The sequence below is a fragment of the Rhea pennata genome, chromosome 7, assembly GCF_028389875.1.
Source record: "Rhea pennata isolate bPtePen1 chromosome 7, bPtePen1.pri, whole genome shotgun sequence".
NCBI classification, from domain to species: Eukaryota; Metazoa; Chordata; class Aves; order Rheiformes; family Rheidae; genus Rhea; species Rhea pennata.
Window position 1 is genome coordinate 23,327,869 of NC_084669.1, and position 14,866 is coordinate 23,342,734.

At 47.5% G+C, this 14,866-nt stretch overlaps 1 protein-coding gene and 1 non-coding gene across 3 annotated transcripts in view; both read right to left on the reverse strand.

Annotated features, from left to right (window-relative positions):
* SYNPO2L (synaptopodin 2 like) overlaps positions 1-14,866 on the reverse strand; it is a 39,581-nt gene that overhangs the window by 15,965 nt on the left and 8,750 nt on the right. For both annotated transcript variants that reach the window (XM_062580655.1, XM_062580656.1), the window contains exons 2-3: positions 9,466-9,617; positions 6,118-6,779 (exon numbers count right to left, since the gene is read on the reverse strand). In XM_062580655.1, coding sequence (XP_062436639.1) covers positions 6,118-6,779; positions 9,466-9,617 — 814 coding nt within the window. The remainder of the gene's footprint in view (positions 1-6,117; positions 6,780-9,465; positions 9,618-14,866) is intronic.
* TRNAL-AAG (transfer RNA leucine (anticodon AAG)) lies at positions 7,681-7,762 on the reverse strand. Its single transcript has one exon. It is a non-coding gene; the product is annotated as a tRNA-Leu (tRNA).

A 14,866-nucleotide genomic window follows, 5' to 3' on the forward strand; every position in this document is an offset into this window, starting at 1 on the left:
CCAAGAGCAATGCCCAAAGGGAATGATGCTGGATGTCTTCAGCAAGAACCCCTGAGGAGGCAATTGCTTATGACAATTTCTGTGATTGCTCAAGAAAGAAGGACAAATTCATCCACACTAGCCAGGAGAGTCAACTACCATACAATCTCTGTCTGCCCATGCAGTTAATACATCAGCCAGAAAATATCACTTGTGTGCTTTGGACAGAAGAAGAATATAAACCAAAGACATAAGGACAAAAGGCATACCATACTGAAGCCTGAAACTGGATTGAGAGGGCTCCAGATGCACTATGTTTATCTCAGTGTTATCTTCTTTACTAGAGCCTTCCAAGCTGCAGAGAATTCAAAACTGAATGTTAATACTAAGTGGAAGATTCTTAAGCAAAGATGTCCAATTCAATTGCATACACTAATGTATTTTTCTTGATTTCTCAGGTGGAGACAATTCCCAGTTTAATGTGAGCTGAAGTGAGATCAGATTCTCTATCTGTGATTCAACCACAGAGGCAGTTCTTCTTGTTCTCCTAGGCTGGCTGCTCACTGAATAGCACAGACCAAGGGTTATTCAGCATTGCTTCATACTGCTAGAAACAGACCTCCTATAAGATCAATAGTTCAGGCAATGAATCTTGATTTCCTCCTGGTCTATGCAGAAGGCCTTTCAATTCTCCCTTAAAGCAGCTAGGATGGGGACAGCTGATGACTATCGTAAACCGTTTGTCTTCTAGACTGCAGAAAACGGCAAAAGCATTAAGCTAGCCTAATATCCATCATTAGCGTCACAGTTGTCAAAACTGAAGGCCAAGTAGAAAATGTGGTGCAGTAAGTTCAAACTGGCATTCAGGGACTTTATCTTCTTCACAACTCCTGTGGCCTACACCCATTGTAATGAGCTGATAGCTGGCTTGTTACACTCACCCTCTGCAGAGAAGTGTGATTGCAGTCACTCTTGGAAGAAGAAATCTGTATCGCCCTCCAGTGAATAGGCCACTTATTTATAAGCATCCTATCTTGTCAAGTAATGTTGCTGTACATCTGCTTCAAAAAAGAGGATTTCCTTTTCTGATATGGAATAGAGTAACTTTGATGAATCTGCACAGGCAGCCAGGCCCATATAAAGCAGAGGAGGAAATTTCCCCACCCATTTTTTCCTCCCTTCCCCCACCATACATGGAAAGGCTCTTGAGTCCTAGGAACTAAAAATAGTCCAGTGGATAAGTTTAAATTGAGATATTTTGAAGCACTTCTTGCAGTGACAAAAATTCCTACAGTGTGATAGCAAGTAAAGACTAGACTGCTATCCTGGTATGCCTGTCTTCTGCCAGTGATTGGTATTTCCAGTTGGTGAGAAAGCCTGAGCTCATTCCGCATGTGAGACAATTTAGGATGGAGGTGAAATTATAGCACACTTTACAGTGCCCAGGTGTCTGAGGAGAAGCAGCCCTAGCTATAGATGGATCCCAATCCTCCCAAGGTGGAGTGGGAGCATTTGTGCAGAAGGGAGACACCACAAGAGCTATCACAGAGCTGGGGGGAATCGAGGAACCTCACCAGCAATTACTTGTACCAGGTATAGGCTGATTTTCCTTGTCAGAAGTCCTTGCTTTCTGCTAATCTCCTGCAACTTAATCAGATTCTTTTATTTCTGTTTTCCATCTTGTTATCGCTTACTTCCCTGCTGCCCTGTCCAGGCAGCACAGAAGTCACCACTGGGGAGGACATGGCTTGACCCTTGACAGTGATGATGAATTAGGAACCTAAAGCCCCCCACCTTCCCCAAGAACTAAATTACCTCTTTAAACAGAGCAAGTGACTGTTACAGTGGAAAGGAAATGAGTCTGTACTTTAATTTCTTAAGACTGGGCAAAATATTGGCTATTAAAATACTGGCTATTCATGGGTATGAATACCTTCCTGTAGTTCATTTAAAATAGAGCATAAAGTTTGCTAGATGTTCTCTTGCCCCACTGAGCAAAACAACAAGATGCACAGTAGCCACCAGGTAGCAATGAAGACTGAAGTCCCTATTACTTCTAGGGCAAGTTCCCCACACTTGGATGGTGAGTGGCTCTTCAATGCCTGCCTGTCTGCCCTAGCAATGATCTGAGTCGTGTATGAGCTGGCATGTCCCAACAAACTTCTGGCAGTTGTGTCCTGTGGAAGGTCAGGCAGATGGAGGAGCTCATCCCACAGGCTGGAGAAATAAGCCCATACCAATGTGCAACTTCTAATAGGGTGGGAACTTTGAAGGCGACATGGCCAAACCTCCCTGCAAGGGCTGCTGCCTCTCTAAGCCCTTATGTTTTTGCTGGGGAAGGAGAGGCACATCACAGCAGCTGACTGCATGCAGGGCATCAGTGGTACTTCCTCCTCCCCATGCTACTTTTGTTCCATCCCATCTACTGCCAAATCATCCTCTCGGGCTGCTTGTACTTGCCACCATGCAGTGGCTGCATCTGCCTGTTCTGCTTCTGAAGTCAAATCCTTGGCTAGTATAAGTAAGTGAGCTCCATTTGCTTCCGTATTACTGCTGTTCAAGGCAAATGTTAGACAGCAGTGTTGCCCCTAGCAATTGCTGTGTGATTTATATCCTCTTAGCACAGGCTGGGAAAGCAGCTGTAGTTGTCAGGAAGTGGGGGGTTTGATGAAAAAAAAAAAGTGTACTGAAAGAGGGCAATCAGATGAAAACTGCCAGAAAATGAATCAGTAGCAATCAGAGCATAAATACTGATCATTCATCAGGGTGAGGGTAGGAAAGAGGGTCAGGGGAGTATGAGAAGCATTTCATGGTTTCGTTGATGATCTTGAGGATTGTATACAATCAGCCGAGATCAGATTTGTACCACCACCAGAACGGAAGGAAAGTTTTACAAAAAAGGGGATGCAGGGGCTGAATAAACTTACAAATGATCTGGAAAGCTCAAAGCTCTGGAAAGCATTCAGTAAGGTGAATGTTGAGAAAGCGAAGATCTAAAAAAGCTCTACGGATAGAAAATAAAGAGCAGAGCTACAGATCTTAAGTCTGAGAAAGCCCAAGAGCTGACAAGCCCTAGCAGTCTTACTGAGATCCTTGCAGGCCAATAGAGCTTTAAAAAATGTCAGTCGCAATTCTCAGTGGTGTGAAAAAGAACTTTCTGTTTCTCTGTTCTGGCACATGAATTTCACCTATTCATCTGTAGATTTAATGTTGTTTCTGGGGAACTCTCCTGCAATTAGACCTGCAGTTCTCTTTGCTTGAGGTGCAGGGGCAGATGGGAAAGGGAGAAGGTCTCTTACTTAAGAATGACCGTGAAAAGTTATAATGAATACAAACGATAAGAAAAATTCTCCAAAACTCAGAGCAAACATCAGAGCAGGCAAGAGAAAGCTGGAGAAGTGCATTCTAGGAAGCAGAGGCAAGAAACCATCTGGTAACAGTCCCAACCAAAAAAAAAGATTCACATAGAGTTATTCACATTCTTACGTCGCAATGGCAGCTGTGGCAAGATAAGGAGGGTTTGCTGAGCAGGTACACTGGGCATGTGTTTAGAGAGGTAGTTAATGCTGCAAAAGACAGAGATCTGATTAGGTAGCAAGAATGATTCCTAAGTGCCTGCTGCCTGTACGTCAAGTTCTGGGCTCCTGTCACTGATCCTCCAAGTCTTCTACCCCAGTTAAGTCAGTTTTTAAAAACTTGCTTAGTTTCTAAGCGATGAGCTTGATTTTGCCTCCACATTTACCAAAGCTCAGGAGTCCCCTGTCCCAGTGGAGGCTATTGTGCTTTGGGTATTGCTAAGGAAAAGTAGGGAAATAGAGCTTTAAACTCTGCTGGCTCCAAAGAGCCGTAGCAACTTGAGGCAGACGAATCAATGTATTCCCAAATATCCTTCCAAATTTGCTGCTTCCTGGCACCAGATGCAGCACCATGTGCTTCCCTTGCCTATGTCTCCTCTGCAGGCAGCCTCTCCTTGTGAGTCAGGGCAGCTCAGGAGTCCCCCATCTGCCTACAGGAGGTGCGGGTGCTCTGTAGCTCTGCTAACCCCACAATGAACACCTTTCATCCTACTTCCTTCTTTCTTTGCTTCCTTCCTTCCCAGAGTCAGTGGCTAATGACCATGATTTTCTTTTTTCTTTTAATGGCTACTGTGCATCAGCATAACCAAGACATAGTGATCTGTCTTCACATTACTTGCTAATTCAAGGAAAGGCCAAGCTGGTATGTGAATTGCCGTGAAGCTCTGCCATCCGTCCATGGCAGAGCTATGCTGTGACTCTTACATAAGGACATCTATGGTCAACATAATCCAAAAGGCAGGGGTATTAGGAAAAATAAAATATTATCTCAGTCTGCAATGCTTCTAGGAACCCTCCCTCTAGCTGGCAATAGAGCTGTATCACCTTCTGCCATGGGATATTATCTTGCCATTAGAAATGCTCTGCATTAAATACATGGCTTTCCTGGGAGCCTTCCCTACTGACGCTGTCCATGGAAATAAGCCTTGATGTAAAGCAATTGCTCATCCACTGCTAGGACTATCAGGTGGCAGCAAGCAGCTGAACATGCCTTTCTGAACATTCGCCTCATGCTTGTACATTATTTGAAGGGGAAAAAAATAGCTTCATCCTCAGGGAGGCTGAAATTTCGCCCTTCTTTGATCTCCTAAGGAAAGTGAATGCTAAAGAGGCTGGGGAGCAGTACAAGGCACCAGCTCAGTTGTACTACCTAGAAGGGCCTGAGCCAGGGAACCAGCTGAGTCTGTCCTCTCAGCGTGGAGCAGAGCAGTAAGCCAATGCCCTGCCTGAAGGAAGCAACTAGATTTGAAAGTAACCTCCAAAGGATCCCTTAAGCAAAGTAGATAGAGGAATGTTCAGCCCAATGAAAAGAGAAAAGAGAGGCTTAACAATTGTCTTGCAATGTTATTTGCTCTGGAAAAACACACCTAGCATTTAGAGAAGAGAATTAGAGTTAGAACCTGTGTCTTTTATTTCTATTAACTTTTCTACATCTCACTTTCCCAGTTTGTAATAAGGGCTCCCATGAGCGATTCTCCAAGTTAACTCTCCCGGTAAAGTCAGTTTTTAAAAATCTACTTCATTTCTAGGCTCAGAGAAGTGTAAATTAGTCAATCATATTGATGACCTTGTTTTTAACAGTCAGATAGATCACAGCTATGAAGTCAAAGCTTCACAGCTGTGAAGTCAAATAGGATCTTGCTCTGCCTTTGTGTTTGTGTTTGAAATAACAAACATGTAGCAGAAAGCAGAAAACATTCACAGTCAAGGTCACTTCAGGTCCCTGACCGTGTACCACAGTATCTTTCAGTGCTTTATTCCACTTGGAAAGGTGTCAGATGACAGAGGTCCACTACAAGGAACTGTCAGAACTAACTAATTTACCTGCTCCTACATGTCCTTGCTGGCAGCCCTCTGCTACTCATACCTTAAAAGAGACCAATTCTACCAGAGCTTAGCAGCTACTGCTGCAGCCACACACCACCACCCTTGCTGCAGCAAATGACTGCAGAAAACATCCACCAAACATGGATGTAGACAAGCCCCTCCTTGAGCTTGACAGACTGAAGCAGTCCCAAGGAAATAAATGAGCTACTGCCACCGCTCCTGTAGGACTGGGCTGTCGGCAGATGATCTCCTTACTTGGTCCTTAGTTATGTGTAAGGTCATATGTCTTTGTGCCTGAGGAGGGATGATATGAACCAGGGGCTCCTCTGAGGTCCCTCTGAGTGAGCCTTGTGCATGGACACAGATAGCTAAGGAGCAAACTGAAGTCACTGAGATCACTGAATGGCCTAAGAAATTTAAACCCCAGTTTCTTCCCTGATAGCATCATTTCCCCTGCATATTCTCCAGCCTAAAGCGAATCCTAGACACTGAACCCTTTGTCTTATGTGTTGTGTGGGACATCCTGGGTGAGCTAGACCCCTGTGCCAAAATTGCAGTAGGAAACCCCAGTCCCTACAGGGCTGACTTGGCTTGGCTTCATCCCACACTAGAGGAATTAACCCCCTTCCCACACTAGAGGAATTAACCCCCTTGACACCCATAGGAACAGGGCTTTTGGAAGGAGAGCCCACGCAGGGAGAGGATAGGCGCGAGCGGCAGGATGCCGAGGACTTACTGGCCTGCTTGGCTTTCTCTGCATACGTGGTGGTTAGGTCTTCATCAACGGGATGCTCAACAGGCCCCACCATGGGGATGAGATGGCGCTCTGCTCGGATAGCCTTGGTGGCATGGGGCAGCAGCAGGGCCTCTGGAGAAAGCTCCTGTCCCTCCGGTGAGGGTGGCCGCAGCTGCCCTTCACTATCTGAGAAAGGGGTGTCTGTGCGGCTGCCAGGCATGTAGGCAATCTCCCTCTTGGCCACCCCACCGGAGCTGGCCGCCTCAGCTCCCTCCTGCGCAGCAGCCTCTGGGGTGCTCTCATAGCCACTCTGCTCAGACAAGGACACCTCGTCCTGAGGTGCATCCGCTTTGCTGGTGGTGCTGCCTGGCGGGGAGCGCGGGCTCTTCTTGCGGGCTCGGCGGTGCTTCTCTTGAGCCACATTGTCGGCATCACTGTCAGTCTCACCATAGTAGGCTTCACTGTCTGGAGGTGAGGTCAAGCTCTCCAGGCGCCTCTGCGGCCTCTGCGGTGGCTGGGGCTGTGCTGGGGCTGGGGATCCTGCCGGTTCAGAGCTGAGCAGCTGCGCTGGGGGGCTGAGTGGGGACGGTGGAGAGAGCACTCGTTGCCCTGGGGAAGGGGAGCGCTGGAGCCGGGGGCCCGTCTGGTCACCGCCAACTATTCTGCGGGGAGAAGAAAAAGCAACGAGTGAGGTCTGGGTGATGGGGAGCTGGAAGGGAACCCCTGCATGTGTGGAGAGAGTCCACTGGTGAGGAAGGGATGAGGACTCCGAGCTGGGGTTCAGGTGCCTTTCAGGGGCACAGACATCTAAAGTGCAGACACCAAGGCGAGACTCATCTCTGGTATCAGCTACATGCTATCATCCTGATTTTCTGCTTCATGACCTCTTTCAAAACCAAGTGTTAAACACATGAAAATCAGAATGCCCTAGAGAGCAAAAAAAATCTGCAGAGCCAGCTTAATCAGCTCCCCAGACCTTTCTCCTCCGGAGATGAATTTCTGCATAGCAAACATCCCCCAGTAGAAAGCAATGTGCTGCTTCCAGGCCACAGCCTGCAGCTTCCCTGGTGCCTCAGCCATCCCACCACACTCCAGATGTTACTGGCAGCTTGAATTGCATCTTAGAGTTTTGTCAGCTCGGCAGGGCAGTCAGTCCCACTGCTGGCTGCTGGAGGGAGAACTGGCTACACTAGTGGGAAAGACCCAGCTCTGCTCTCCTCCTCTTCAAGAGTTAGTCTGAATTCCAAAGGCAATTTGACCCTGGACCATATAGATAGGGCAGAGAACTTTTTTCTTCCCTTGCCAGGGCCACCAAGGCTTGTTGTTACAAAGGAGCCCCAAGTATGTGCTTTCTGGGCTTGCCTGCTGCAGAGCCAGGCAGAGTGTTGCCTCTGGAATCACAGAACGGTGGAGGTTGGAAGGGACCTCTGGAGATCATCTGGTCCAACCCCCCTGCTCAAGCAGGGTCACCTAGAGCATGTTAGACAGGGTTGCATCTAAGCAGGTTTTGAATATCCCCAGAGAAGGAGACTCCACAGCCTTTCTGGACAACTTAAAAAGTCCTGGCAGCGGTGGGATTCGAACCCACGCCCCCGGAGAGACTGGAGCCTTAATCCAGCGCCTTAGACCGCTCGGCCACACTACCACATGATGGGGTTTATGATTTGAATCCTGATTCATTTTTTTCCAGCCTCTGAAGTGTGAAAAATTCCTGTTCATGACAAATGCAAACCTTGTTGGAAATTAAGGGCTTGGCAGTTTGTCAGTTTATTTTTTTAATAATGTTTACTCTTATGAACTCTCATTTGGCTCCCCAAACAAAACATAGAAGTCCTTCTTTTTCTTTAAATACTGGATCAGCTAAATGAAAAGCATTACTGCTTGTAAGCCTGTTTGTCTTCTGCACTGTCCATTCAGGTCATAGTCTCTCTCCCCCTCTCTCTCTTTTCACACACATCCCGCCCCAAACGGAAATACACGTACGACCTTTCACACTCCAGAGTCATTCAGCTACCTCTTCTGCGTGAAAGGAACTGACTATGGTTTTCCCAGGGAGTATAAATACGAAGTGGGAATAGAGACGTGATCAGACAGCAATACTTGATGAATCCTCCACTACCCAAGATGAAGCCAACTAGTTATGTTATTCCCAAAGCATCTCGTGTTGGCTCCCTGTCCTGCCTTTGTCACTTTTCTAATTCAAAGTGTGCTGATTTTGGCCCAGAGGAATTTGCCCCGGCACCTGTTGGCTGCAGATAGGCTCCAATGTGGTGAGACAAGGCCTTGGCATGGGACCAGGTACTATTCCGGCCAACTTCTGCAGGGTTCACTCATCACACGTAATCATAGCTGGGGTATTGGGTGAGCATATCAGAACACACCAGGCCATGTTCCCTGAAGTGAAGGGGAGGATCCTTCATGTTGACACTTTCCTTTCTTCTCTGAGCACTGCCCACCTCCATCCTTGCTTTAGAGACACCCTCAACCAGGATGATTCTCCCTCACCACTGCTCACCCGGTGTTCTCTCTCCTTAGGACTGCAAAAATCACATCTTCACCATGGCCTATATACTGAGAGCAACTTCTGTTTTTGGAGTAGTGCATATTAGCTGGGACCTCACAGAGCTTTGCTGCCCTTGTCTTTACATGATTAATTTACAGCTTGGGCTTCATCCAACATGCACTGAGGCACAGGGTTAACTTTAGCACTGGTAGAACCAGAGAACTCACTGGGGCCATTTTCATGCTTAAAGCTGACACTTGTCTCCAGTATTCTGCTAGACTAGCAACTTTGGTAGAGAGACTTCTTCCTGGAAAAGGGGACTTACCTACCTATCTCTTAGTTTTGTGGAACTCTTTTTTACACCCCACTGGACTACCATGACCTCCTGTAGCAAATGTTTTGGGTAATCTTTCTTTCACTCTTTGTCTTGGCCCAGTTATCCAATGAGTAGTTAAATCCATTTCTACCAAATAATTATTTATCCATAATGAACTGAAGGTTTTATTAATTCCTGAGATGAACTACGTATGGCAACTACCTGGTAGGATCTAAATAGCTCATTGTTTGCAGCATATTCCTCACACTGGAAACAGATTTTCCTAAAGCCTGAGGGGCAGGGAGATCTGGGGTCAGTTCACTCTGGAGAGCAGCACAGAGCTGGTCCAAAACTTTTGGATGACCACACCTTAGCCATGGGGAACTCCTCCTAGGATGTGTCAGAGTATGAAGAAACCAAACACTTCCTGCCTGCCTTCTCTCTGTTAGGTGTGGGTAACTGCTGTGCTGGATGAAGCTGCCCTGCTGCCTGCGCTGCCACAGCACCTGTGACCGGGAGCAGTTATTACCTTTTCACACGGATGTTGAGCGTGCCATTGGAAGAGTCGATGATCTTCATGGCAGTAGCATGGGAGAGGCCAGCACACGATTTCCCATTGATGGATACCAGCACATCATTTTCCCACAGGCCTCCACGGCATGCTTTGCTTCTCTTTCGGATCTGGAAATGCAGAAGAGAGAGGTTAGGGATGAAGGGAGTAATAGCAGCTATTTAGCTCAGTTGCTTGTTCTCTACTAGCTCATTTATTGCTGCATCCCTGCAGGAACCAAATAAGGCCTAAGAACACTGTGTTGCCAGTGAAGGACCAGTGCCCTTGAGTGAGTCCTGATTGTGCTGCTGGGCCTCTGCGTCCCTGGTTATTCCAAGGGTCACAATGGTGAGCATAGGCCTGACCTGAGCACCAGCCAGATTTGAGTCTTTCAGTGTAGATGAACATCTACATGTTCTTTTCCTATCCCCTAAGTTGCAAAGGGAATCTGTGGTTTTGAAAAGGAACAGGACCTCTTTCTAAACAATCCGTGCACCTGGCTGTGTGTGAGCATTTCCTGCTGCCCTCCGCTATTGCACATCCTTGGCATGACCCCCAGCATGCACACAGAGCCCCTGCAGGCACCTTCCTTGGAGAAGTCGACCTTGGGAAGAGGTGGGGCACTTCCTGCTGTCAAGCATTCCTGCTTTGGCCATTATGTTTATGTGCATTTCAGTCAGGCCATATGGTGTCCTGTTACACCAGCATAAACCTGGAGTAAATCTGTAGCCTTAACAGGACCTGTGCTGGATATTCATTGCTGTATCTGAGAGTGGAGTCTGGATTCCTAGTTCCAGACTAGGTCCCAGTTCCGTGGTTTCTCATGGCCTTCTTAGACCATGTGTTTCTCCTTTCTTTCTTTTCCTCATGAACAAGTAAAACCTCCTATTGAAACCTGTGATCCAGCCTAGCCTTTCTATTAACTCAAGCAAGCAAAGCAAATGCCAGCTCAGCCCAAAGCACAGACCTCTCCCATGCAGATAAGCAATGGGACAGTGTTCTTGTAGGACTATTTTGGACCCATAATGTATGCATTTTGCACAGGCAAGAATAATCAAACAAAACCACAGGGCCAGAGCAAATTAGGCCCAAGGTAGTAATAAAGTGCATTTGTAAATGCTTCTGGCAAATTTCTTCAGGTCTTGCAGTGTTGTTGACAGACAGACAAATCAGTGCAGAGCTGTTTAAAAGACTGTCCAGTAACCAAAACATGGCAGATCTCTGCAGAGAGGTAATGCACAGCAGGACACCTCTGCCTGTATCTTCTGGGCTTGCTGCTCAAGGGACCACACTATGCCATAATCCTTTGCAAGTATATGGTGAAATCACACAAGCTATTTTGCCCTGCATTCCATGGCAGCCCCATGAAGGGAAGTGGAGGTAAGAGGATTTCTATACCACCAGCATTGCCACAGGGCAGGCAGGAGGAGGGAAGGAGAGAGCTGGAGCCTCGAGGAGGTCCCTCGGGCACAGCCAGCTATTCTCAAGACCCAAGCCCTTGGCACCCATGGGGTGTTTGTACCCAGGGCTTGACTCTGCTGGCCAGGGTTGAGCAGGCAAGAGCTGCACACCTCCCTGGTCATCATGCCAGCAGAGCTGAGAGGTGTTGGGGAAGAGGGTGGAAAGAGGGTGGACTATCCTCTGAGCTGTTTGTGTGTTCACTGGCACTTTATCATTCTGTAGCCTCTCCAACTTGACCCCAAACTTTGCCAGCATGCTTAAAATAGGGACTGGCTCATCCCAGCTGCCATATCCATCAGCTCCTGTCATCTTAGCTCTTTATCTCCTTCCTTGTTCATATAAACAGCCTGGAATGAGAACATGTGGGTCTGCAATAAACTATTGGTGAAGAACCACTTTGTTGCTGTTATGGTACAAATGCCCCTTGCCAGCACTGGGAAAGGGGCAGCTGTTAACTGAGAAGAAATATCAGCACTGCTACCCACTGACACAGCAACTAATGCAAAGGGAGAAAGCCGAAGTGCAGCTGAAAGGAAGATGTCCCCATAATATTCCCCGAAAGACCAACGGCTACTCCAGGCCAAGTGCTCGGTGCTCAGCCCTGGCTGGGAGCATGTCTGCTGAGTACCTCTCACAATTACAGAGTGAGGGACCTGCGGGTTAAAGGCTGCCAGCAGGTGCTCAGAGCATTCCTCACATCCCAGCATACTCCCATACCATGCTAGCTGAAATCAACTGGCTGTGGGCCGGTGACCACCCAGACCAGTGGCAGTAAGCCTTTCTGGCTTCCTACGATCCGCTGGTCCCTTCGTGCTGTGGGATCTTGCCCGCAAGCTTCGGCATTCCCAGGCGAGGAGGGCCAGGCTGCGCTCACACACTGCCGCTGCTGCTCCAGGCACCTGCGCAGCAGAGGAGGCTGGTGGGACCATCGTAGCTGCCCTACATAGGCTGAGTAACGTGAGCTGGCAACACATTTCTTCTGTGGCTGGCAAAGATGCTGGTCCAGCAACTCTGGCCTGGTTTGCGCTCAGATTTTACCAGAGAGGCAAAAGGCCTATGCTCTAAAGCAATTAGAATTATTTCAGTGCTGTTGCAGGAGCCCTGTAATACAAGAGAGGACTTCTCCCTATCTCCATTCCTCCTTGCAAAAAGAGGACCAGTGGCCAGTCCAGGAAAGATCTAGAGAGTCTGAAAGTAGCGTGTAAGTATTCCTGGCATTCAACTCCCCTTGGTTTATAAATCCTTCCCCAGGAATTTATAAATCTGCTTCCTGGGGCCGAGGGAAACACACTGTTCATAGCTTTACTTTAATGACAAACCCCAACCTCACCGAATTTGCCAGAGGAGGAGATCAAAGGGGTTAAGGGCAGAAGAGGATTCTGCAGGCAAAGAGGGTAAAAAGTATATTGCACAGGAAGAACAGAAGTTAGTCCATGGCCCTGTCAGCAGGGTGCTGCCTGTCAGACACTGGACAGCCTCTGGGTGGAGAACAGCACAAGCCTGGCAGTTCGTATGACTCGCAGCACAGGGCTATGGAGACCTTTAAAGATGAACCACAGCCTGCGTATGCACTCATAGCTGGGGCAGTGCTTTGAGGCCAGGGGCCAGGCCAGGCTCGCTGCCCACCCTGAAGGTCAGGCTGCTCTCACCACATCCACTTGCTCCCCACACCCGAAAGATGCCCTCTCCTGGGCACCCAGCGAGCCACAAGTGGCATTGCTAACAGGAAGCTTTTGCTTAGGCTGCAGACGGGAAGAAAGATGTCACCCAGCAGCTCTTCTGAAGAGATGGCAAAGGATGGAGAAAGTGGCATTTTAAAGAGAAATCCCTTCTGCTTCTTATAGCAAATCCTTGGGAGCACTTTCTTGTGTGAGTTCTCAGCATGCTGAGAAGGGGCAGCCCTGGACTTGGCCCAGGGGGATTGCTCTGTCCAATCTGGGACATACTGGAAGGATTCACTTCTCCCTTTTGAGGGGAAAAACCCACAAATTCTCTGATCCTCTCAATGACCTGCTGTGCTTTCCATTCCTTGCCTCAGTGGACATGCTTCCTCCCATGGCACACCTGGGCTCCCCTAGAAGGACTCTCATGTTTGGATTTCAGATGCTTTGAGGGAATCCCAATTTCAGGGTCTTCTTCATCTGTGCTACTGAAAATATAAATCAATGTGGAATATTGGATCTATAAAGCAAAGAAACACATTTACATAAAAAACTGCACTTCACCGCACATCAGGACTTTTGTTGTTATAAAAGAGCTCTTGCCAAGGAGGTTTGGTTTTCTGTGCAGCACCTACTTACATGAATATGCATACATATGCATGTTTCCTGTCAGTACTTTGCCCTGTTCCTCTAACTGATCCTATTGAATCAGACAAGAGGGAGGGGGTGGAAACAGCTGAGGGGAGAGAAAAAGGAAAAGGTTAAGGGCAACAAATGAAGAGGGAAGGAAGAAGAAAAGTTGTTGAAAGGAAGGCCAGTGCTAGGAGAGGCCGGGAAGGCCAGCACTGGTAAGAGGCATTAACAGCATTTTCCTTGTAAAGTCCTGGGGAGACAAAAGGACACAGTGATTATTGGACGTGTCTTAGGGGATTTTGGCCTAGCTTTTGGGAACAGAATGCAAGGGAGGAGGGTGTCAGATGCAACTTGGCAGCATCTGTCCTTCAGTATGCACTATATTTAGATAGCGGTATGTGGGGGGCTAAACACACGCTGGGATGCTAAGAATAGAGTAATCCTGATTATAACTCGGTGGCTTCATGTCTTGCCTGAGTACAGCCCAGGGAACCCATCTTGAAACTCTGCAACCAGCCTCCCTGCTGGCCAGCCCCCCTTCTTTCTAAGAAAGGAAATTTGGCATGGGCCATCAGAAGTGGCTTGCAGTGCTTCTCAGGAAAAAGCTGTAGTAGGTTCATGCCTTTTTCCCCACTGCCTCCCCCTAGGTACCTCACACCTCTTCTCTTTCACCAGCAGAGCTCAGTTGGCAAGGTAGGAAGGCAAATTACACTATCTGCCTTTGCCCTAACCTCCTAATGCATCTTTCCAGCAACAACCTAGCAAACTTCGGCCAAGCCAGAGTTGTGGATCAACTGCAATTGGTCTTCCTATCCAATCCCCCATTCTACTCTCTGACTGTGTCTCAAATCACGAAAGCTGCTCCCCTTCTCTCAGCAGCTGCAAGGGCATGGGGTGCAATGCTCCATGGTAACCTAGGGGTGTTTAAGATTCATTCACAATCTTATGTGAAATGTAGTCCTGCCACAGGATTCCCCCAGAGAGGTAAGAATTGACTCGTAGTATAAAGCAGTATAAAGCATTATCATAAGGGAATGAACTCAGGTAGGACCTTAAGAGTCAACCAACATTTGGGTCTGCTTCTCCCAGGACTTCCTGCTCGGCCCCGCTACAAATGCAGTATTTGTTAGCTGCCAGAGGTGTTAGCTGCACTCCCCATCATCTCTTTTCTCTAAACATCTGTTCACATCATTTTGGTTAATGGAGCAGCTTGTTTTCCCTCCAAGGCCAGCACCCAGTCTGCACTTGTACAAGGAAAATACCTTTGTGGTTAAAACAATAGAGTGGGATTCAGGAAACCTGGATGATCTTTTGGGTGACTTTGGAGAAAATATTGAAACTGTGAGCCACAGACAACAGAAGTCACAAGAAAGGTTTTTTTTCAGCCTTTTCACCCTTTTGCTCTGACTCTTAAATTTTATGTGTCTCAGCTACCCACGTGAATGAAGAGATCCAGTAAGATACTTTTTCTGTGCCTTGTCTATTAAGGATGTGAACAATTTCACATCTCACAGCAATTTTACATGAGATATTTAATATATTATAATTAAACTAACCATCACAATTACACTTCTCTATTTAGTTCCAGTATCTTCCTGCCCAAACACTTTATTCTCATTTAAGAA